The sequence below is a fragment of the Hippocampus comes genome, unplaced genomic scaffold, assembly GCF_001891065.2.
Source record: "Hippocampus comes isolate QL1 unplaced genomic scaffold, H_comes_QL1_v1.1 scaffold99, whole genome shotgun sequence".
NCBI classification, from domain to species: Eukaryota; Metazoa; Chordata; class Actinopteri; order Syngnathiformes; family Syngnathidae; genus Hippocampus; species Hippocampus comes.
Genome location: NW_017805134.1, coordinates 326,460 through 349,231, shown reverse-complemented (window position 1 = coordinate 349,231; position 22,772 = coordinate 326,460). Strand labels below are relative to the sequence as shown.

The 22,772-nt window shown below is 43.0% G+C and overlaps 2 protein-coding genes across 3 annotated transcripts in view; both read right to left on the bottom strand.

The window, feature by feature from the left end:
* The window catches only part of LOC109513799 (inactive phospholipase C-like protein 2), a 54,538-nt gene extending 38,437 nt beyond the window's left edge, over window positions 1–16,101 (bottom strand). The window contains exon 1 of the mRNA XM_019866471.1: window positions 15,093–16,101. Coding sequence (XP_019722030.1) covers window positions 15,093–15,359 — 267 coding nt within the window. The 5' untranslated portion in view covers window positions 15,360–16,101. The remainder of the gene's footprint in view (window positions 1–15,092) is intronic.
* Window positions 16,102–21,103: 5,002 nt separating this feature from the next.
* stat5a (signal transducer and activator of transcription 5a) overlaps window positions 21,104–22,772 on the bottom strand; it is a 34,085-nt gene continuing 32,416 nt past the window's right edge. For both annotated transcript variants that reach the window (XM_019866458.1, XM_019866457.1), the window contains exon 19: window positions 21,104–22,167. In XM_019866458.1, coding sequence (XP_019722017.1) covers window positions 22,044–22,167 — 124 coding nt within the window. In that variant the 3' untranslated portion in view covers window positions 21,104–22,043. The remainder of the gene's footprint in view (window positions 22,168–22,772) is intronic.

The window sequence follows — 22,772 nt, the reverse complement described above, 5'->3', positions numbered from 1 at the left end:
AAGTAAACATGAAAATCTATTTTCTCCATTCGGATTCCATTCTACTTTTTCTATTGTTGACATCCTGTAAGCACCCGTGTTGACCTTGTGCATTAATAGCCAGGAACATTCGGTGACAAAAACTCCAACTGGCTGGCTGACGAGAAGCCCGCTCAAGGCCAGTCGAACACACGTCACTCAAGGCCATCACATGCCCTCACGATTAGTATTCACTGTGTTTTTTTTCACTCTTGCCTCATGCTGCGTTTATCAAAGCACCCCGCCCCCCAAGGCTTTGCAGATGTGGCTGAGCGTGTATGTGTGTGTTCAAGTGTGTCGGAAACAGGTGTGCGACTCCCCATTTGTCTGCCTTTGTTTATATTGTTTGTGGCCGTGAGGAGAATGCTGATGTACGTTTGTGTGTGTGTCTCGCTGCTCAAGCTATGGAACTAAGGATGCAGCTGACTCCCCCTCTCCACCCACCCAGGGAGGGATGGTGGGGGCAGCCTCAATTACACCCGCCACTTACTTACGCTACAGCCTCCAGAGACCCTCATAGTTTTCATTTGCGTCTCCCCTCAGCGCTGACACTTTGGTTCCGCCCACTCCTTGCAGAAACGAGGCAGGGGATCACAAACGGAATGAATAACAAAAAAGGGATGTCGGCGAATCGAGCAAGTGGTGGTTGTTATTGCTGGAGCAGAGATGGAGCAAAAAAGTATGGTTAAGTCGACATAGAAAGTGCAACATCAACAGTTTGATGAGCCATGGAGGGTTTAGTGCCACTAGCAGGTATCGGTATCGGGCCCCGATTCTGGCGTTATATCATCTACTCTTGAATGCTGCCGATACCAGCCACCGATACCTAAGGCAAAAAAAAAGGAGTATATTTGTCTAAATACTGTTATTGTGGTAACTGAAATCGTAAGTTTCAAAAAGACCCTGGTGGTATCGCTACTCGGTATCAGTGATTACTCAAGAGTGAATGAGCCTACTGGTATGGGTCTGAAAAAATGTAGAATCGAAGACTCAGTTATATTATTAGATATTATACTCGGTGCTGCATTGATATTAATTGTTGCCATTTTAAATGAGTTGACAAATCTGACGTACTGCCAAAAGTGTATTCCGAGAAATGAATTCTGCTGGCCAGAGGCTGAGCTGCACTGTGTTTGTTTACAGAGTACCTAACAGTATGTCCCGTGTGAGAAGTTGCATTATTCTCAATGCAAGACTGGCATAAAAACAGAAGTCCAGAACATTCTTTCCCCAAATAAAAACGATGAAACGTTAAATTAAGCGGTACTCCTCCCCAAAAGAGCGACTAGGATGTATTAGCTTAAGGGTTCGAGTGATTTTGGACGGAGCACCTCCATTAGATGCGCAGACCACCGTACAAGCGATCCAATTAGTGGGCCGTTGTCTAAACGGTGATGTCAATGGACACGAGCGAAAGCAAGACACCTGCTCCCGTTGAAGAGCGATTGGACACCGCATGGCTAAAATCTCATCGAGCCGAAATGAAGCAGCAAAAATTCGTCACCGTAGTGTTCCTATATGCTCCGAGTTTCTCCTCGTTCTCCCTCGTCTTTGCACATTCCTCTTTTCTCCAAAGCCGCTTCCAGCCGGCGAGGAGGGGAGCGCGGATTCATTTCCCAGCGTCAACACAGCATAAGTGATGTCGGCAAGCGGCAGGCGGCTATCAGTGAAAAGCATCTTCCAGTCCACTTGCGATGTCCATCCGCCCCCTCCCTCGCTGCACCGGATTGATTTGGAACTGACAAGAGTTGTGATCGCCGGCGTGGATGTGTCGGCCTGATGCCCCGCCGGGATACGCCCCGGGGGTGCGATCGGTGCGTATGTTGCGCCTTTCATGTATGGGCGGTCACGAATACGCTCGCGGGATCGAGTCAAACTGCTACATCTCATATTGATGGAGTCCTTGAGTGGATGTATATCGGGAAGTGGCTCGGCTGGCCATGTTATTGACTGTAACAGACTGGACAACATGCTGCCAGTGAGTGGTGAAGGGGCCACGAGGGGTCCAACTGTTAGAGGGTGCACATTAGGCCCGCTGCACGCCAGCCACCGTGGCCCGACGCGACTTAAGTGGACGACCGGAAAGGAAAACTACACTGCCAACATTGAAGTCATGTTTGTGGTACTTGGTTCAACATATATCCAAATATTTCGTCAAAGAACTATAAAGCATATTGTACGTCATCAAGAAAACCAACACATTATTGAATACCGTATTTTTCGGATTATCCGTCGCTACGGATTATAAATTGCACCAGCCAAAAAAATGCATAATTAAGAAGGAAAAAACATATATAAATCGCACCGGAGTATAAGTCGCATTTTTGGGGGAAATTTATTTGATAAAATCCAACACCAAAAGCATATCATCTTGAAAGGCAATTTAAAATAAAAATAAAACTAGAGAACAACAGGCTGGATAAGTGTACGATATGCTAACGTTACATGACGCTTAAACAACGAACTGTGAATTTGCCTGGTATGTTCACGTAACATTAAGAGTTATTTAGACAACTATAGCACAAAGAACATGCTAACAAATGTACCAAACCATCAGCATCACTCCAAATCACGAAATCCAATGAAATCTTTCATGCTTGGTGTCACTTTTAAACAACTCCGCCAACTCCGGAGGTAGAAGATGCAGCGCTTCCTCTTCTACGTCGCTTACGTCAGAGTCATCGTCAGTTGTTTTCTCAGTTACCGCCAACGTGGAAAGTATCAACACAGGCGGTTTAATGTGAAAATAACATGTGATGTGAACAATATGTTAACCATTTCACACATAAGTCGCTCCAGAGTATAAGTCGCACCCCCGGCCAAACTATGAAAAAAACTGCGACTTATACTCCAGAAAATACGGTAAAACAAATGGGTCGTGCTGTGTTGCGTGTGCAGAGGACAAGATGGCCAACAGCAGGTTACGCCAGGACAGGGTGACGCAAGTCCATGCAAAATGGATGCCCTGCCTCCCTTGCTGCCTTCCTTCATCACTTTCACTTCCTCATCATTTTTTTTGTTGACGGGGGTGGGTATCATCCTTCCTCGTGATTGCGCTCGTCTTTGTCATCGTCATATCCTCCCCTGCCAGTAGCCAAATTATTTCCTGCTCTTTAGTTTCAGCTCATTTTCTTGAGGCTTTTGGGAAAGGTCTTCTGGTGATTGATCTATGTGTGTGTGTGTGTGTGTGTGTGTGTGTGTGTGTGTCTAAGTAAAATTAAGAATCTTACAGATAAACATGAGCTAGCTGCTCAAAGCCATATCAATAAACACTGTTCCGATTAGCAACTGAATTTTGACAGGGATTTTCGTGTCATGTCAATACAAGAAAATGCTAACCAACGTAAGTTGTTTGCTTATGGGGGTCAATTTTCAATGACCTCATCTGGCTGATTTGGCAAACGATATCATCTTAACCCTTTCATGCGCCCTGTAGCCTGATAACATGATAAGCTGTCCACTGTAGTGACCGCTCTCCCCAAAAGGATTTTAAAAATAAAAAAAAAATCGATTGCATCTTTTTGGTTCATCCCGAATTGTATTCACTGCTAACGCGACAAATATTTGACACTTTATCTTAGGGCTGAACGATTTTGGAAACAAAATTCTTTTCCCTTTATATTGCTCAAACGTGATTATTTTTTCGAAAACGATGTCACTAAACCTGATAGACCTCAAATTAGAAGCTTCCGTTTCAAGATTCCACCCCCTCACTTACATGCCTCAACAAAGTCATCCAGCCAGAGCGCTGATTAGTTTAAATGAGACATTGTTTGGGTGAACTGGTCTCGGCTACTAATTCTTTCAAACTTTTTTTCGTCTGAGTAAATTGCGGGGGAGGGATTTGTCTTGAAAATAAAACGGCTGACACAATACCCCTTTATTCCCATGCACACACAGATGGTACTGTACATTTTATGATAAACAAAAACTGATCTGCAGTCTGGCACTGAAAGCTGGTGGCGCACAAGCCTGGAACACATCACGCTCGCTCCCCGACCACCCTCAACCCTCCTCCCACCACCCCCTAATCCGCCAAAGCCCAAACACATATTTAATATATTCTCATGGCTGACTGAAGCCTTTCTACAGACCATCCGGACACATGTATGGATAAGGAGACACGTATACATAGCGAAGAATATAGTTCAGTATATTTCCATACGAAGCACGAAGCACGCGCTGACAAATGCCAAAGGATAAAGGTAAGTGTGGTGCGAGAAGCATCGATGGAATGTTTAAGCGACCTGCCCGCGCATGTTACCTGCTGTTTAAAGGCACCCTGGTATGAGGGGCCATCGTTCCCGCACGCGCACATAAAACAGAAAAGCTTTCACACAGTTCTCACGGTCTACTGGAACACTTTGGCACAACTGAAAATGTTTGTTTCAGGAATTAGATGAAGGCATCTTAGTATACCATTTGAGAATGTTTTAATATGTCAAACTATCTGCAGCTATCAAATATTTTGAGATTCGGATATCCAATGGAAAATCTAATATTTGGGTATTCGCATACATTTTTTTTATCAAGTTATATAAGTACTGAAGACAAAAAAACCCAAACACATTTCCACTTAATAAATGACTAACTGGTTTTCTATCCATCCATTTTCTAATCCATTTTTCCACAAGGGTCGCGGGTGTGCTGCAGCCAATCCCAGCTGTCTTCAGGCAGTCGTCTGCCAGCCAATCGTACACCACACATAGACGAACAACTATTTGCGCTCCCAATCAGACCAAGGGACAATTTAGAGTGTTCCATTAACCTGCCATGCATGTTTTTGGAATGCTGGAGGAATCCGGAGTACCCGGAGAAAACCCACGCAGGCACGGGGAGTACATGCAAACTCCACACAGGAAGGCCAGAGCCGGATTCGAACCCTGCAACTCTGCACTATAAGGCCGGATTGCTAACCAGTTGTCCACTAACTGGTTTTCATTTTTAGATATTAAACATTTTATATTGAAATTTAAACAGTGAATAGTTTCTAGACACATTGGTGAGATTTTTAGACATCTGTTGCCATAGATTTTGGTCGATGAGACAAAGTGATGCCAGAACCACAGTCGCCATTTTGCCAGCTAAAACAACACACTTGAGTAAGTCTGGATGTTAAAAAGTGATCAAGTGGAATGACAACTGTGTCAGGCTATCAGCAACAAAGTGTGCGCAGTCATTTCAATTGAAGGCTCTCACCCGCCCATTTCCAGCGCTGCTAGCACTTGTCAGCGCTGCCGCCACCGCTAAACACTGGCGACAGGCGCCGTACAATACAATGTCAGTGTAATTATGTCTTTTTTAGCGCCCTTAATTAGCGATCGAACATTATTTCAAGACATTATGTTGAAGTCGGTAGCAAACTTTGCCCAAACAGAATCTGTCTCGAACGTAGTGCCTGTAAGAGGATTTCCTTTGTATGAGAGAGTCTCAGTTTTTCCTGCTGGTCCCATGTATTCCATGGAAGTCAATCACGATATTGCAAGTCCCGACTATTCAGTTGCATACACACTTAAGTGTTGTCCGAAAATCCGTTTGTCGTCGTCTTCGGGCCATCTGCATCACACGGGGGAAACAAGACAAATGGCGCCATCTGTGAATTCCTGGCGAGGTTTGCGCACAACGTGTCGTTGGTCGACCAATTTACAAACAGTAGTCACGGCTGGCACCGCCAGCTCGGGCCTCGCATTGTGCGAGTGAGGAGCTGTGATTTGCATAAATTCCACTTTAAGGGTTAAAAGCGCTACAGTCACTCCCAAAAAGAACGGCGTACCCGAAGTGCAGAAATGATGCGACGCAGTGTGTTACGTCGCCACAATGAAAGATTCAGTGTCGGGGGAGACGAGAAGAGCAGCTGTCTGCAAACCTCATCTGCTCCACACAAGCTGTCACTGTCAGCATTTCCGACGAAAAAAAATCACTTCTTCCAACGGACGACTGCTTGAAATTGCTTTTAAATCATTCTCGGGCTTTGTAATGGCGACGTGGAAGCAGGCAGTTCCTGGCGTGAGGCGCGCTTTGCTCGCCGAGCTTTTATAATTTAGCGTGACCCCTTGGCACACTCGAAGAAATCCATTAAAGCGAGAACAATCAAGTCCAAAGTGCAGCAAACGAACGTTGTCATTTATTTTTATGAATGCAGATCAAAATGGTAGCATTAATAAGTACAAAGTATAAATGCAGTGTTTCAAGCTGTCACACTCATGCTACGATACATCTAAGATGTTATTTTCCATCATTTTTGAGCACTAACTTTCCTCGGTTCTGAATTACTGGAATCTTTTTTGCCAACTCATGGTCCAAACAACAACCACTAACCCCAGCATGCAGAGTGAAGATAAATGGCGCTTGCTTGAAGCGTTCATAAAGAGTATATTTTCACTGATGGAGGCAGCACTTCATCACCAAGCCGCCGAATGTTAGTTAGCGTAGCATTTCACATCTCCAAACGCGGGACGAGCTGTCAGTTCATGGGCAGAGGTTATTTAAATTCGCCCGACTATTATACAACAAGCATATAGACAATTTTGATTTTTCACCAAACCTAAATTGAATGTTTTATGGATGTGGAAGAAAATGCCAGATGCAAAAATGGTTAGAATGTGCAAACTTCACATAGGGAGGATGATTCCAACCCCAAACCTCAAAACTCTGACGCGGACTTGCTGTACTTCAGTGACCCAATTGTATACAACCGATTAAAAAGAAAGAAAGAAAAAAAGACTCTTGCATGGATCTACTTTCATATTTCAACAGGGTAATGCGGTTCTAACCCGCTGAGTCATAAATCCAAACAGACACAAGACGTCACTCGCACGGCTTCCTTCCTTCCTATAAAATTCTCGGGCCATTAATAGATTCACATCATTTTTATTCTAGCGGCGCTGAAGGTCTCGCACATCCCAACATCCCCGTCTCCAATTTCCTCCTCGCCTTCCCGCGCGCGGAAAGCCGCCGCGCTCTGCCCCGATTGGCATTGCCGTCACTTCCTGATGGCAGTCCAGTGACTCCGACTCCAAAATGACCGCACGCAGACACGACCCGTCCACGCTCATCCGGCTCACTCTCGACCCCTATTCCTCGTCGCTCTCCGTTTTGATCTCAAGTCAGTGAGAAAGACGCACGACGCTCGATGGCACTGGAAGAGGATGTGAAAACGTAACAGAAGAGGCTCTGTTTATACCATGAGCTCTGAATTATTCAACGATACCTACTGAAGCTCAAGTGTTACACATCGTGGCAAAGCGTGTGAGAATGCGAGTATTTTTTTTTTCCTTGATCCGGTCTTGATGCATTGAATTACAGTGCATCGGTTCTGGAAGAAATTTCTTAAGTAGAACATTTTGGAAGTAGAGACGCGTTTTCCATGTAAATGCCCTAATTCGTTCCAACTCAGACATAAATGTTTCCTAAGGCATAAAAATGCATCAAAATATGTAACAAATACATTTTACAATCAGAGTATTGCACAATAGATGAGAGTTGTGCATAATGTAAAAAACACAGAATAGAGTCAAGAACCAAAATTATGGTCATTCAACTTTTAACAGCGTCCTATTCGTTTTTGCCTGGCGTTTTGTAAAGAACTGATCCAAGGACGTTTGCTTTTATCGGCTTTGAACAATCCTTCGAAAATGGGTGGAAGGACGGATCTCAATAATCAGGTACATCTTGTAAAATGAGCAGCCTTAGTTTAGACGTCACACTGTTTTTGCCGCGTTTAATCAACTAACATCGTTTAACTCCTGCCGCGCAAGTTGTTTCATCCCCAGTCATAGGTCGTTGGCTTTAATGTACAGTTACGTTTCCCCGCGGTCGTTCACCGCTCAATGAAAAAAAGGGGAAAAAAAGAAAAAAAAAAGAAAAGCCACTGAAAATAAGCGCCATATGTTTGGAGAGCAGTCAAAACAAAAGCTGCAGAGAAGCCAGGTGGAACGGCAGATTGTCAACCTCGTTCATCAGAACCTCGTTGTCCTGTCTGCAGTCCTCACAAACATCTTGAGAGGATAAATCTCAACAGGAATCATCTCTAACTACATCCCGTCAATGGAAAAATATCATTTCGGGGACAAGTGAAGGCTATTCCAAAGTAATCTTCTAATCAAACCAAAGTGCTTAACACCATCAGACCACGTCGGTGGTGTCCAATCGAACCTCTCCTTGTCCAATTTGACACTTAAGTAATTAGTTCTATGTCGAGTCACGATCCTCTCAGGGCATAAAAGACGGGGAAGGATTAAGGTGGCAGCACTTGGCAATCGCATGACACAAACTAAGTATAGCCCTGCTCGACGGACGACTTTACCGTGTTGTGTCCTGGCAATCGGCAACCAAGGTTAAAATAGGTAGCCTAGTCACCAAATAGCCACGATCTAATGATTTAATCGCGATTTAATCCGCTAAATCAGTGATCCCCGACCGCTTAGTGCGAGAGATCAGCTGTGCCACAGGTCAACATGTGAGTGTTCAATTTCGCCAAGTGTCTCGGTTTTTTATTTGTGTTCAACTGAGCAACGTCATGAAATGCATTTGTAAGTATTATTATTTCGATGCAGCTACCTGGGGTGTTGTCTGTTCTCAGTTGGCTCAACAAAGGCTGAGAAACACCGCACTACGTCAAGAATAGTTACCATTTTCGACACTGTAGATCAGGGGTCTCCAATTCATTTTTTTCGTGGACCACTTTGGAGTTACGTCTTCCCTCGGAGGGTCGTTACGAATAAATGTTTGCATAATCATCTCATTGTATTGCTTGTACACAACAAATTGATGGATTACTAGTTTTGTAATCACTCAAGTCAACAATCTGTTTGTTGAATTTGGTTTAAAGTTTCTTTTTTTCAAGACATCGGTCTCTTTTGGTGAAGAGAAAAACTATTCCCAAACTGACAGTTTCGGCTGTCACTTCAGCCTTCGTCGAACCTGTCACTGCTTGCTCGTGGACGCATCTTAAAAACAGCCATTTGTTTTTTGTTCGATTAGTGTTCAAGTGAGTGTAAACAGGGTAATAAAATGATTGCAAAATGTCAACGTTATTTATTACGCAACAACAATTTGACATTTCTGGACAGACTTTAGCAAGGATCATGGAAGTTGACACATGAATTGCTTTTGCGGGCCAAATAAAATGATGTGGCGGGCCGGATCTGGCCCCGGGGCCTTGAGTTTGACACCTGTGCTGTACATAAAGTTCCTAACGTGTCAAATTGATGGACAACCAAATAACGCCATACGTTTTGAAGTACTCTATCAAAAATAATAACATTCCGCGCTAACCTTTGAATCAGTTTTTTAAAAAATGCATCCGGGACACTGAGCTCTCTTCAGCAAGTGTTTGACCTTTATCAAACTTTGGATAGCAGACGTGTGTGTCAAATGTTCATATTTTTGTTGCACAATGTTACTTTAAGAGAATGTGGCCACGATCCGGCGAGAAAAATCTACACGCCACTTCCTTTTTGCAAAATGGTACTCGGCGTGTTTTCCCCAAAATATTAAAGCCCTCACTCTATGTGATGCCACTAGCTGCTGGAGGCATGAGAATATTACTCGTACATCTCTGTGCAGGTTCCATTAGCTTAAATTAAAATTCAGGTGAAGAACTCATTCTCCCGGTGAAGTCTGTGATAGACGCAGTGTTGCGTGGATCGACACGCTTTCCAATCCTCATCACCGCCATCATCATCATCATCATCTCATATGATTATCCTGTATGTAATCAGAGTGACTGGGTTAGGATTGGGCTGGAGTCATGCGGTAGGGACACAATATGAGTGTCGAGTGAGACTTCAATCTTTTAAGGTTTTAAGAGACGCACCATGTTCTCAAGACGGTCTTTCCGAAACCGTATTAACCCTTTCGTGGACAGCGGTTACTACAATGGACAGCTTATCATGTGATCAGGTTACAGGGTGCATGAAAGTGTTTAGGAACATAGTTTACCACTCACCGATATGATGAGCGAATCATTCCATTCTGTAACTGATACTGCAGACGGATTTGTGTTGTTCCGACAAAGCCAAACCCTGGGATGTGATTTCTGGCATCATATCCGCCCCGCCATACAAGATAAGCGTCACCGCCAATCTGGCAAGTACTAGGCTCGATGGTTTACCTCAAAAAGGCTGGAAAGCTGCACATATTTGTACTTTAAGGTCTACAACGGCTTGCTAGCAAGTTTGTAGCCTCAAAGTTGCCGTGTTTTGTAACCCTGACTGAATTGAAGCCGCAAAATCCAGATTGGGATCAAAGTGTACAGGCGGTAAGGCCACGAAATGAGCTCGGCATCATATCAGCCAGACTGCATGCGGCCCGCCAAGGAATTCAACAAAAGGTAAACATGACAAACGATATATGATATAGAACACAGAAGTACTGGAGCCTATCCCAGGAGTCTTTGGGCAGTAGGCGGGGGACACCCTGAACCGGTTGACAGCCAATCGCAGGGCTATTTACGGAACCCTAGAATTAAACTTGACCTCTAACACTCACACAAATGCTAATTGTAACCCGAAATCCATCCTGTCAACAATAGCCCCTAACCTGAAAGCTAACCTAAACAAATTCTAATGCCAAACCCTTAACCTCTGAGCCCAACACTAACTCCCTCTTAACTCAAGACACACCGTGGACCCAATGGACAACCCTGAACCGTCTGAAAACAAGTACAGGACGATCCTAGGTTGCTTGAAATAAATGGTACTACCGGATTGGATCAACCACCGTTGAATGTGGAGAAGCAGACCTCCTTCTCAGTCCCTGTAGCCAGAAAGACGTTGCAGAGTTCAACATACATGCAAAAAATCTATGTGAAGACACGGGAGACTGCTATATAACATCACTTTGAAGACCCAAAAAGAAGACTAACTTTTAAGCCTAAAACCCTAGCCATCACCCTAACCCATAAACCCACAAGCCCAACACTCACCCATGAGCCTGAGCCTAAATCAAAGCCTTGGACTTTGAGGGGACGTCTATTAACCTTTTCAGCGACGGCGGTTACTATAGTGGAAAGCTTTCCACGTTATCAGGTTACAGGGGGCATGAAAGGGTTATATCATCCGATGCCCCTAGTTCTGAAAACCGAGGTCAATCCATGTGTCCTTTTGACCCGATTCACTCAGTCAGTTTCCTTAGTAAGCATCCAAGTATGCTCGTGACATGATGAGTGCGCACATTTTGGCTCCAGACCATTAGATGAGATCATGAGTGTTCAGTGCATGAGTTGGATCCACTCCCGCGCAAGGGAAGCAGGACGAACGATACGACCTCAGATGGGGGAAGACGATAACCGTGAGATTGTTATTGATCGTTTATTCCTAATGGAGCCAGATTGGAGTGCACACTTCTTCCATGTCTCTGGCGCTGGGCAACTGTGGGAATTCTGGCTTTTACCATTTTTTTTTAGGGGGGAAGAGGCCTGATTTTGATCTGAAGTTCTCTGATTTCATGTCGACTTGGTTTCTATTGACATTGCCGTGACGTGTATCCAAATCGTGCCACTGAAGAACATTAAAAAATAAAATACTGAATTGGATAACATGAACCATGCAGTGTGTAACCAGTCCGACGGGTTACTTCAGCATTTTTTAGAGGTATCCTTAGTGTGTGAATGTGTTGAGCAAAACACTTCATCCTTGATTGCGTTTTAGCCGAAAGATCAAATGTTATCGCAGGGATTGAAAAAAAAAAAATAATAATGAAAGTCTCGGGATCGGGCACAACTTCGCATTGAGATTCAGGTGAGCTGGCGACATTCGAGCAGCAGCAGCAGCAACAGCATGTTGTGCAAGCTGATTTAAATTTTTTTTTTTTTTTGGGGGGCGGGGTGGTTCCCAAAACATGTTTGTTTGAGTGCGCAAGCGCTATCGCCACGGGAATCCAATTATGAGCCGATCCAAGAAGCGAGTGTGTCAGGTGCTGCTGAACAAGGTCTGATCAGACTCAACACATCCGTGCGGGCCTTCCACAGTGGGCCTGAACACAAAAACAGTTTCGTATTTTCAGAGATACGCTGGCTAGTCATTGTATGTGTTCGCCTCACATATTCTTCTTTAGTGCCATTGATAGGTTTCGGTTGGGGAAAAATAGCTGTGCCTAAATGATAAAGAGTTGCCGTGGAGTACCCCAAGGCACACCAATGGGCTACCTACCAGACTTCACAATGCAGTCCATGATAATAACAAAAACTGAAATACTACAAGTTCTGTCCAAAAGCCACCCTTTGATTTATTGTTTAATTAAGGGCTACTTAAAAACAACAGGATATGAAGTACAGGTAGAACATTTGACAGTTTTCGCAAAGTATGTCCTGAAGTACTTCACTTCAAAGCAGAGAAAATGTGTAAAATCGGCCCAACTTGTGGCATTTTTTTAGCACAAGTATACATTTAATAAATGAATGGAAGAAAATCAACACTGAATATTTTGAGTTTTATCCACTTAAATCGATCAAGTCATTTTACCGCACTGCAGATATTTTTAGGGCACGTCGGGTTAACGATCCTCCAACATCAGCCAGAAGAAGGATACAACTCTCGATTTATGATGCAAATGGGGTATTAAATGTCATGAATATAAAGGGCCAATACTGGTTCTGACAGGGCTCGTAGTCACCACACAGAGCCACCACAAAAAAAAAAAAAAATGGATGAATGTCAGACTCAGTCATGAGTTTTGCGAGTTATTATGTCAAAAAAAACCAAAAAATAAAGCACTTCATATAATGTAATGCCCTCGCATGTGGGCAAGGAGAGCCACAGTAGCCGAAGCGCTTTCTGACATTCCTTGGACAGAAGGAGCGACTCCAAAGCCATTTCGGAAGGCCACGCCCCTGAAAGGCACACATCCAACACACGAATACTGCAGCTCATACACTCATTGAACTTTGTGAAACGAGATTTTATGTTTGCATACAATACAGGGCTATTTTTCTCTCGATTAAATGCACCAAAAATAACATGGTGGTGATTTTCATTGGGCACAGAAAGTCATAACGGGGAAAATCGGTTTGCTATCCGAGCAAATTGCTTGGTCAGGGAACGAATTAAATGAAGACAATGTACTGTATGTGACTCACTCGAGCACAGACCTCGACGACGGTCCAACTGTTAACAGGAGAGAAAAAAAAACAAATTCCGGCATGCCGTATTTATTCATCCATCTGTTGCATTCTACAAAAATGACTTTTTCCTCTGTCGTTATGAGTCAGCACAGGTGCAGACAGAAAAACCCATCAATACATTTCTGCATCTGCACGAATATCGCGAACCTCACCATAGTGTTACGGGGGCAGCCCCTTGTACACAGCGTACAAAGATCTTGTTTGCTCCTATTTACTTTCTGTTTACGAGATGTGAAAAATGTCATTCCAACAACAAAGTGCTGCGTGGGCTCGTCGATGAATAGCAAACACTTAAGAGGAAATCACAGTCCTAATGAAGAAGCTCTCGGCACATCAAGCTTTATTGGGCAAAACTTTTTTTTTTAAATAAGCCTGAATTGTAATGGCCAATAATACTTGGCTTTTAGTCATTATGGCAAATAATTCACCTCGATGACTTTGAAAGTCGTAAGAGTACGTTGCGTGCCATACTGCGGTGTTTGTCGACCTTTAATGAAGCAGAGCACAGATGTCACGTTGGAAAACGCCGCCAAACAAAACTGTCACGATCAATGTATGCACAGATATTTTGAAATAAGGAGGAACTTGTCTCTATTTAATCACTTTTTTTTTTTTTTACTCATCGTGAAATCAGTTTTTAGTTAAACAAAGCTGATAAATTGGCTAGACAGACACACGGAGATCTAAAATAAATCAGTGATGCTTTGACATATGATTTGAATTTGTTCCGTGACCAAGCTCGTACTGTAATTGAGTTTCCACATCTTAAACTTTCCCTTTTAAAATGCCATAAATCCAAATTTTAGCCTTTGTGATGTGAAAATTACATTCAACTATATAGTCTTTGGCCTATTATGATGTGGCAATAAGTGCAATATTTTGCCATGCTTGAGTCCTGGGCCGGTTTTTAATGTAGTTCCTGAGCCGACAAAATGTTTGAGTACCCCGTTCCTCCAAGGACCCCCCTCATGTGTACACTGTTTTTGCATGCAATTGCACAAACAGAGCCCTTGAGGGATTGATTAGTGGCTTGTTTTTCTTGTTGTGGAGCTCTTGCTATTAATGATGCAATGGTCTTCATTTGTGCATCATCTCTCATGAATACATTGTGTCAGTATTGAGCTACTTAGCAGATTTTTATTCAAAGTAGGGTAACATTTACTCTATTAAATTGACTCTTTTGGGATAAATTGTAGGCCAGTTGGCAGAGTAGTTTTTTGGTGTTACTTTGGTATTTTTGTTAAAAAGAAAGGCTACTTCTACACACTTACATGGAGTTACATTCCAAGTACGACTGAAATTTCATTCCATTTGACTAATCAAACAGTGTCATGCGGTCACATGACTACACACAGTCGCCATGCCCCCTCCCCCCCACAAGGAGCCTACGTTTAGTGAAGTACACTGGGTAGTAAAATATAGAAATAGGATGCGGCGAGAAAAAGCAATCCACAATTCATACACAGCACTTGGGATAAAGATATAAATTGGAAGTACTGTACTGACATTTTTGAGGAATGAAAGGGACGTCAAAATCGCTGCTAACTTTATCCACATGTCAGATTTCAATTGATTTTTTTTTTTATTACATAATTGAAATGTCTGCCTGGTGTGCTGTTTCGCAGGAGTGAACAAATGAAGCTGATTAAAGACCATTTCTTTGGCTGAATTTTCTTTTGTTAAATGTTTCGGGTTTCTTTTCTAAAATGTTGTCTTAAAAAGTGATATCATTGTGCAAAATTAACCTTTGCAAAGTTTTGGACTATTTTCTTTTCACTGAATACTGACTGAATACTACGTCATTATTTTATTAAAGTAACAGAACTTAAGTAGAATTTTTGGCTCCTCTGACCACCTCAGTTCCTTCCGGAACTGGATTGGGTGGGTGGGGTGTGAATGCAACCACACAAATCCGAGATGTCACCTTGAGACTTCATTTGAGCCAACCAACCTTCATGATGCCGCAAGGTGTGTTGGCTCCTCCCTGGCTCCTCTCCGTGGACGGATCTCGGCTACGACTGCCCACCGTCGGGCTGCTCAGCTCCCGATACCGGCCATTGCTGTACACTCCCTCGGCTCCGAAGCCCCGAGCAGAGCCGGCAGACACCTCTAAGTAGGGCCGGGTGCCGCCACCTCCGCCGCCGCCGGAGGCTTGCGTCGGCCGGCTCAAGTCCAGAAAATGTCCCGACGGATCCGAAGAAGCGTGGAGCCCCGCCATGGTTCAGAAAAGCAGAAGCAGCAGCACCTCCGCGGTGTCGCGGCAGCAGCCCATTTTGGTTTTTAACCCGCACAAAAAAGGCGATTCGGACTTCGCGCGGTGCCCGAAACAGGGAGCCGGCCGGCCGGTGCCCCTCACTTCTTCTCCTCCGCCCCTTCCCGGCGACTGGCCCGCAGCTCGGAAGCGGTCCGGGCGGGGGGTGGGGGGGTTCCAAACCAGGTTCTGGTCCCGAAGAGCTGCGCTCCTACTCCACTTGTGCTCGTGTCGAACCGGGACCGTCTTGTTGGGTTTCGCAGCCACCCACCCGCGCGCACGCAAACACAAGCACGCACACGTACACACGTGCACACACAAACTAACAGACACACGGATAGAAGAGAAACCCGCGCACACGCAACCGGCGTGCATCCGCGGGACAAATTCAAGACTGTGCGTGCACGAGCGCGACGCGGGCATGGTGCCGCTCGTGCCCGACGTGCGCGCGAACCGCGCTCACCACGCAAAGTGAAGCAGCACCATGAGAACTGCATCCGTTTAACAGTTTGACAAATGGCCAGTGGTGGGAACGAAATGGACGTACGAACCTGAAAAATTTACATAAGTATTTGTACTTATGTAGATGTTTTGCAGCTGTCGGTACTGTGTATGAATACCTATTTATTTATCCAGCAATGATAAGAGTTTTGACAATCTGTAGTTCAGTAGAAGTGCAAATGCTACTGTGGAAAAAATAGGGAGTAAGAGTAAAATAAAATGAATTGATCCTGACAAAATGACTTTAGTCCAGTTATCAAGTATTTGTGATGATATAGTTTTGTCAGCTGTTCGTACTTTATATCAGTACCTATTCATTTTTCCAGCAAAAAAAAAAAACCCTCCTCACAATCTATACTTAAGTAGAAGTACAAATTCTACTGTAAATAATAATAATAATCAAAATGACGTCGGGAGTGACGATGAAAGGTCATGAGAAAAATAAATACTCAAGTAAATACCAATACTTAAAAAAGTATGTAATTGCAATTACAAAGTATTTGTACTTATGTAGCTTTTCAGATATTGGTACCAGTACTATACAGTATATACTGTATACGAGTTTGTATTTATTTTCCAGAAGTGAAAAAAAAAACACTCACACTCTGTACAAAAGTATAAGTACACATGGTTGTGTAAAAAGAAAAAAAAGAAAAAGTTAAGTCGCGAAAAAACATAAAAAGTCGCCACCGATAACATGAATACTTAACTCAAGCACAGATACCTGAAAATACCCTTAGCGGAAAGTAAAGTAACAAAGTATATGTACTTATATCGATTTTTCAGACATCAGTACTGGAGAGTAAACGAAGAAAACAGAAAAGACTGAAAATTAAATACAGTACTCACGTAAAGTAAATAAAAGCTTACTGGCTCTTTTCAGCAAGCCATGTCCCGATATTTTTGTCCGCTGCCATCGTTAATCAATTCCCAGCATTCACACAAAAGAAAAAAATCAAGCGGCACACACGTGACTTATTATTGTAATCAGTCGTGATCATTACGCTTTGGAGGTCAGCGCTATCTGCTGGGAGGGCGGGACGGATACCGGTATTTAAGGGGTCAAAGGTCACTTTGTCAGGTTTTCCCAGGAGGCAGGATGTTGGCCTCGCTGGTGATAAGTGGGTCCATGTGTAGCCACAACAGCACAAACGTCCTCCCGCTCTCAGGCTGGAATGAGAAACGTGAGGTCACGTGACACACGTGACATCATGTGACCAGGATGTCTGAATATGAGTGTGTGCCGTGGGACAGGAAGAAGCGGACACACTCCGCCACTCGTGTCCTCACTTCCTTTCCTGGCTCATGCATTATGCATCGTCAGAAATTATTTAGCAAAAGTTGTGCTTTTAAAAGCTCCGGCACTAACTGCCGCGCTTTAATGTCACATGATGTCCTCTTTTAAACACGCAAGATTCCAAATATTTGGCTTTTTCCGCCACAGAATCTGAAAATGGAATTTACGTCTCTGAATAGGCTTCTTAGTACCATATGGTTTAAGCACTAACTACTGAAAGCCCCCCGTGGTTGAAATATATGTCTTACCCATGCTATGACAATGAGGCACTCTAAAGTGGCCACATCGATGCATAGGCCCTCTCCACATGCTGGCTGTCAAGTCAGACTTCAAAAATAAATAAATAAATTCATTCCGCTCTCTCTTCAGTCTTTTTCTAGATCATGTGCATGCACTCAGAGCCAACAATGAGGCACTCTAAAGTGGCCACATCGATGCATAGGCCCTGTGCACATGCTGGCTGTCAAGTCAGACTTCAAAATAAATAAATTCAATCCTCTCTCTCTATTCAGTCTCTCTCTGGATCATGTGCGTGCACTCAGAGCCAACAATGAGGCACTCAAAAGAGGAATATGCATGATCGTGTAGGCAGAGCTCACTGTTCATTCTGCTGGTACATACTGACTGAGTCTTTTCGTGTTTTCAGCGTTATCGTCAAAACATGTATTCGGAAATAAATATATGGAACAACTTCAACAACATCTCAGATTATGTTCCACTCCCTAACAAATCAACTGATCGAATTGAATTGAAACAAAGGGTTTGATCTGCATCAGCAACAAAGTAAACGAAAATCTTTTTTTTTTTTCCAAAAAGTTTTCCAACAGTTGGAGGTTTGCAGTCGTTTCCTGTGGCGGGATGTCAGCCAGTCGGCCTGCATTACGCGGCACAGCGCCACTCCTGCTGTCGGCCTCTGATTGGAAGATCTTCGAAGACTGCCGTAATCGCTCGAGGGCTCTAATGGCCCTTCTCCCCACCCTCCCCTCCTCGTCTTCCTCCTCCTCCTGCAGCTGGGATGTATTGATGACAGGCGCCTATTGATCACTTCTGCTTATCCCAGCAGGCTTCCAAAGAGGGAGGCAGAGGGAGGGAAGAGGGGCCGACGGGGTCACGCGGTCAAACGGGGATTTATTGCCGCTTGGGAGGACCACAGGAGAGAGAACGGTTTTGTTTGAATATCTCTTGTTTGTCAAAAAACAAACAAAACAAAACAAAAAAAAAACATACAAAGAATTTGGGTAAAAAATTGGACCAACCTGCTACTTGGGTATATTAGACCTAACTTTGTGTTGTTACAACCCAATTTTGGGGGGTTATTTTGGAAAAGAAATGGGTTGTTTAGTGCAAACAACCCAGAATAAGAAGTGTAATTGAATCATAGGTCTGTCCAACTTTTGACTCAAATTGCGTTATTTCTGAGCCCAGCAGTTTTAGGAGTGTAGGTAACGTCAGCTCTTAACACAGTTGAGTCAAAAATAACCCAAATTGTGTCAAAAAAGGACAAACTCAAATTTGGGGGTTAGATATTGAACGCCCAAAGTTGATTCATATGAATGAACCACAAAACAACAAAATTCTTTGGGCGTTTTGTGGGTTTTTCATTTTGACCCAATTTAAATGGACACAGCAATCCAAATAGTTGTGCCAGTCTTTTTGACTAAATTTCGGGTATTTTTCACCCAACTGATTTTAGAGTGTAGGTACACAGATAAATGAAATGACCCTCAAACAACCCGGTTTATTGATGTTTTCTGAATGAATAACACAGAATGAATCATCATCGGTATCATCATCATTGTGCTGTGACGAAAGGGACTGACGCTTGTTATTATTATTATTTTTTGGGGGTTGTGTAACAAAAATAAAATATAAAAAGCACAACAGTGCATTGACTTTGCATATAATATTCTTATGTTAGCGTGCTGCTTTGAAAATACTTCAGTAAATCACGTGATTTCAGGTCCCCTGAAAGCAAGATGTCGCCCCAAGTTTGATTTACTGTGTTTTGCTGACACCTACCGGTAGACAGAGGTTACGCTAACATAAATTGAGTCCAGCGAGTGCTCGGTTTAGACGGGGTTTCCCTCCTATGAGGATGCCGTACCCCGACCTTGTACGTAAGTCGTAAATGAGGACTATCAGTACATATATATTTTTTCATGGTTTGATGCGCTTTAAACGTTTTTTTTTTAAATAACCTATGCTGTTTGAAGTATTAACGATGAACGAGAATAGAAGAGTAAAATTAGAACAATATATTTTAAAAGCGGCTCCGATAATGGATAATAGATTTTAAAGAAACACGTTACAATATATGTCTGATTTATTAGATATTTCAATTCATTTCTATGGGATTTGGTGTGTACAAATCACCCCAGCTGAGTCACAGTGTGTGTTCAACAATTTCCCAGTTAATACAAAAATATGTAATTAAAGATTACAGACTCTGTAATATGGACCCCTAATTATTTATCATCTAAATTATTGTTTATTTTTTTTCTCATATCTTCCTTTTAGGCTTTTTCGAGGTTAGCTATTTGGCATTTAAGACCCCCCCCCCCGCCCGCGAAATATTTTTTTTGTCCACTAGAGGGCAACAGAGGAAGAGTGAGGATTCTCACGTGTCCTGTGCCAAAACGGAGAAAAAGGCATTTTTGCATGTTTTTTAAAATAGAGCAGTGGGTGGGTACGTTAGGAAATACGGACCACATACGTGCGAATAAATAAAGCCACAGCATAATTATACTTTAGGAAAAATACAGTAAAAAAAACGGAAAAATCCAATTCTAAAGTTAGGCAGCATTTCTATCAATTTTACGATAATATAAAATATCCAACGAGATATGGCCTCTTCTATTTTACTTTGTTTGAATTGCTTTTTTATTTTGTTCATTGAGTCTTTTTTTCCAATCTTAAGAACCTTGTTCCTCTGCTTTGAAAGGCACTATGGGTAGATTTCTTAGATTTTAAAAAAAGTTCCCAACCTCTGATATCACAATGAGCTAAAATATCTTTTTGTAACCACTAAATCCATTAGGGGTTGCATTCAAGCCACCACATCAGACTTTAAAACTTAAAAAATAGAGCATTTATTTAGTAGCAACATGTCTTCACAGGGGCTCCAGGTGAAATTTTATATATATATATATATATATATATATATATATAAAATTCACTTCATTTTGACACCAAGGACAGCTTTCGCTTCCTCTCTCTGGAAAAACCTCCAAAGCACAAACATGACAAAGGCCACAGTGACGCAAGACGACACAAAGCTTACAAAAAGCTCCAAGTGGGGAAAAAAAATTACACAAAAAGAAATAAACACATGAATTGAATTGAGGTTCACCTTATAGGCTGAAAGGTGGACATTTGACACATGAAATCTATTTTCATATAATCACGCAGCTTCTTCTGTTGGGAGTAGATGAATACATTCCTGAGAATGAAGCTTTGTGTGTGTCCTTCAACCTATGACGCACTGTAAACAGTACACTGGACAAATGTACCGTATCTCTTACGACACAGGCCGTGACAATAACTCCACTTTGGAGTTTCAACAGCAAAAGCATCTGGATTGCACGCAAAATAAAATGGCCGCAGTGGTGTCACATTTACTTCTAACTTCAACATATAGTGATGCCTTGAGATATGAGTGACCCAACTTCAGTTTTTTTTTTTTTTTCTGGGTAGGAGCTGTCGTTTGGCCGATGATTTCATTACTTCAAAATAAGCAACACTTTGGCAAATCGTTCATTCTTCATCGAGGCATCAACCTCTTCATTATGTTTCCTGTCAAAGTGAACATAAAACAAAGAGAATCAGAGCTTTTGCATTTAAAACAACCAAACCAATTTACCTGAAGAACGGCTCGCAGAAAAGTCATTGATTCCAGATTTCTATTGCGATTCCATTTTTTTTTCTGGGTAGGAGCTGTCGTTTGGCCGATTATTTCATTACTTCAAAATCAGCAACACTTTGGCAAATCGTTCCTTCTTCATCGAGGCCTCAACCTCTTGATTATGTTTCCTGTCAAAGTGAACATAAAACTAAAAGAATCAGAGCTTTTGCATTTAAAACAACCAAAAAAATTTACCTGAAGAACGGCTAGCAGAAAACTCATTGATTCCAGATTTCTGTTGCGATTCCAGAACTTGGACTCTGTCATGTAAATCCATCTGCAGGTGGACTTTGTGCCATAATTGTGTCAGTTACACAGAAGGTATAAAGACGGCGGCCTGTGAGAGATGAATTAAGGCAAGGCAGCACCGATGAGGAGGTCTGGAACACGGGAGGGGGGGGGGTTTTTGGGGGCTGAGAGGACAAGCAGGTAGCGTTGTTGAACAAATAGCTCCGGACAATAGACAAAGGTGCCAAAGTGCACCCAAGCGAGGTTGTAGCTGGTGAACGGATCCGAGTGAGTGGTCGTACGCGTAACCACTTTGCTGTGAGTGTTTGCCGTAACGAGAAAAAGCTCTTGAGTAAAGTTCCAGTTTTTTTTTGTCCAAAGACAGCATTCATTCAAAGCCCAGATATATAATACAAAAGTCTTCGTACAGTAGCACGTATGTTAAAATCAAGAGAATGCATGCAGACTGACAATTGAACACTATAGATATCTTTTTTTAACCAATACTGTAACACTGTCGGTTTTCCACTGAAACCTTGTACAAATACTTATGGACACAAATAATAAAACTTCACACAGAAAACAAAATAAAACCACAACCGTTATTAACAATTCACATTATAGCAATGAAGGGAGAGGGCAAAACAGACAAAGATGATCGGAATTAAACCCATGAGCGATGTCAAGTGGAAGGGGCGGGGCTGGTTGGGTTGGTTGGGTGCGGTCACGACTGCTGGCCGCCCCAATGGCTCTCCACGGGCCGTCGCAGCAGCTCCTCCACGTGCCGCGCCACGTCCATGGTGTCGTCCAGGTCGAAGTCTCCGTCCGCATCCAGCATGGATTCGCTCCTGCGTGCAGGCCGTGAAAATGACTCTGGTCAGGTTGCTGCTGTTTTGGATTTCATAACAACCCGTTTAGGGAGTACAGAGTCAAGCCAAAATGATACGAGAAGCTGCCCGTCAGGCATTAAACCAGTTGGGCAAAAATCCTCAGAGAGCCGTACTATACAGATGAATTGAGGGAACAGAAGATTCGTCATCAAACTAATTCTCAGCTCTTCCGATTTGTACAGCAGCCCGTTTAGGCAGCCAAATAGCTGGACCGAAATGAAGCAGGTCCCTGGCTGCATGCCACCACACAGAACGAGCAGCAAATTAGCAAACATGAATCCCACGTTTTTCAGGTTGCTACTACTTTGGAATTTAACAACAGCCCGTTTAGGGAGCGAAGTAGACGTGCCAAAATGTACAACGTAGTTGGACTGAAAGTGAATTGAGCCTGCGGCTTGGTCGCTTTCCCTTTTCATTTCTACCGTGACAAGTGAAAGTGAATCGCAGCCTGAACAGGATGCCGACACCATCAATGCGGAATCCCGTTAAGGCAGCAGAGTAAATGGGCGAAAAAATAAATAAATGGATAAATCATGCCCGTCTCTTCATTTACGCGGTGCGGT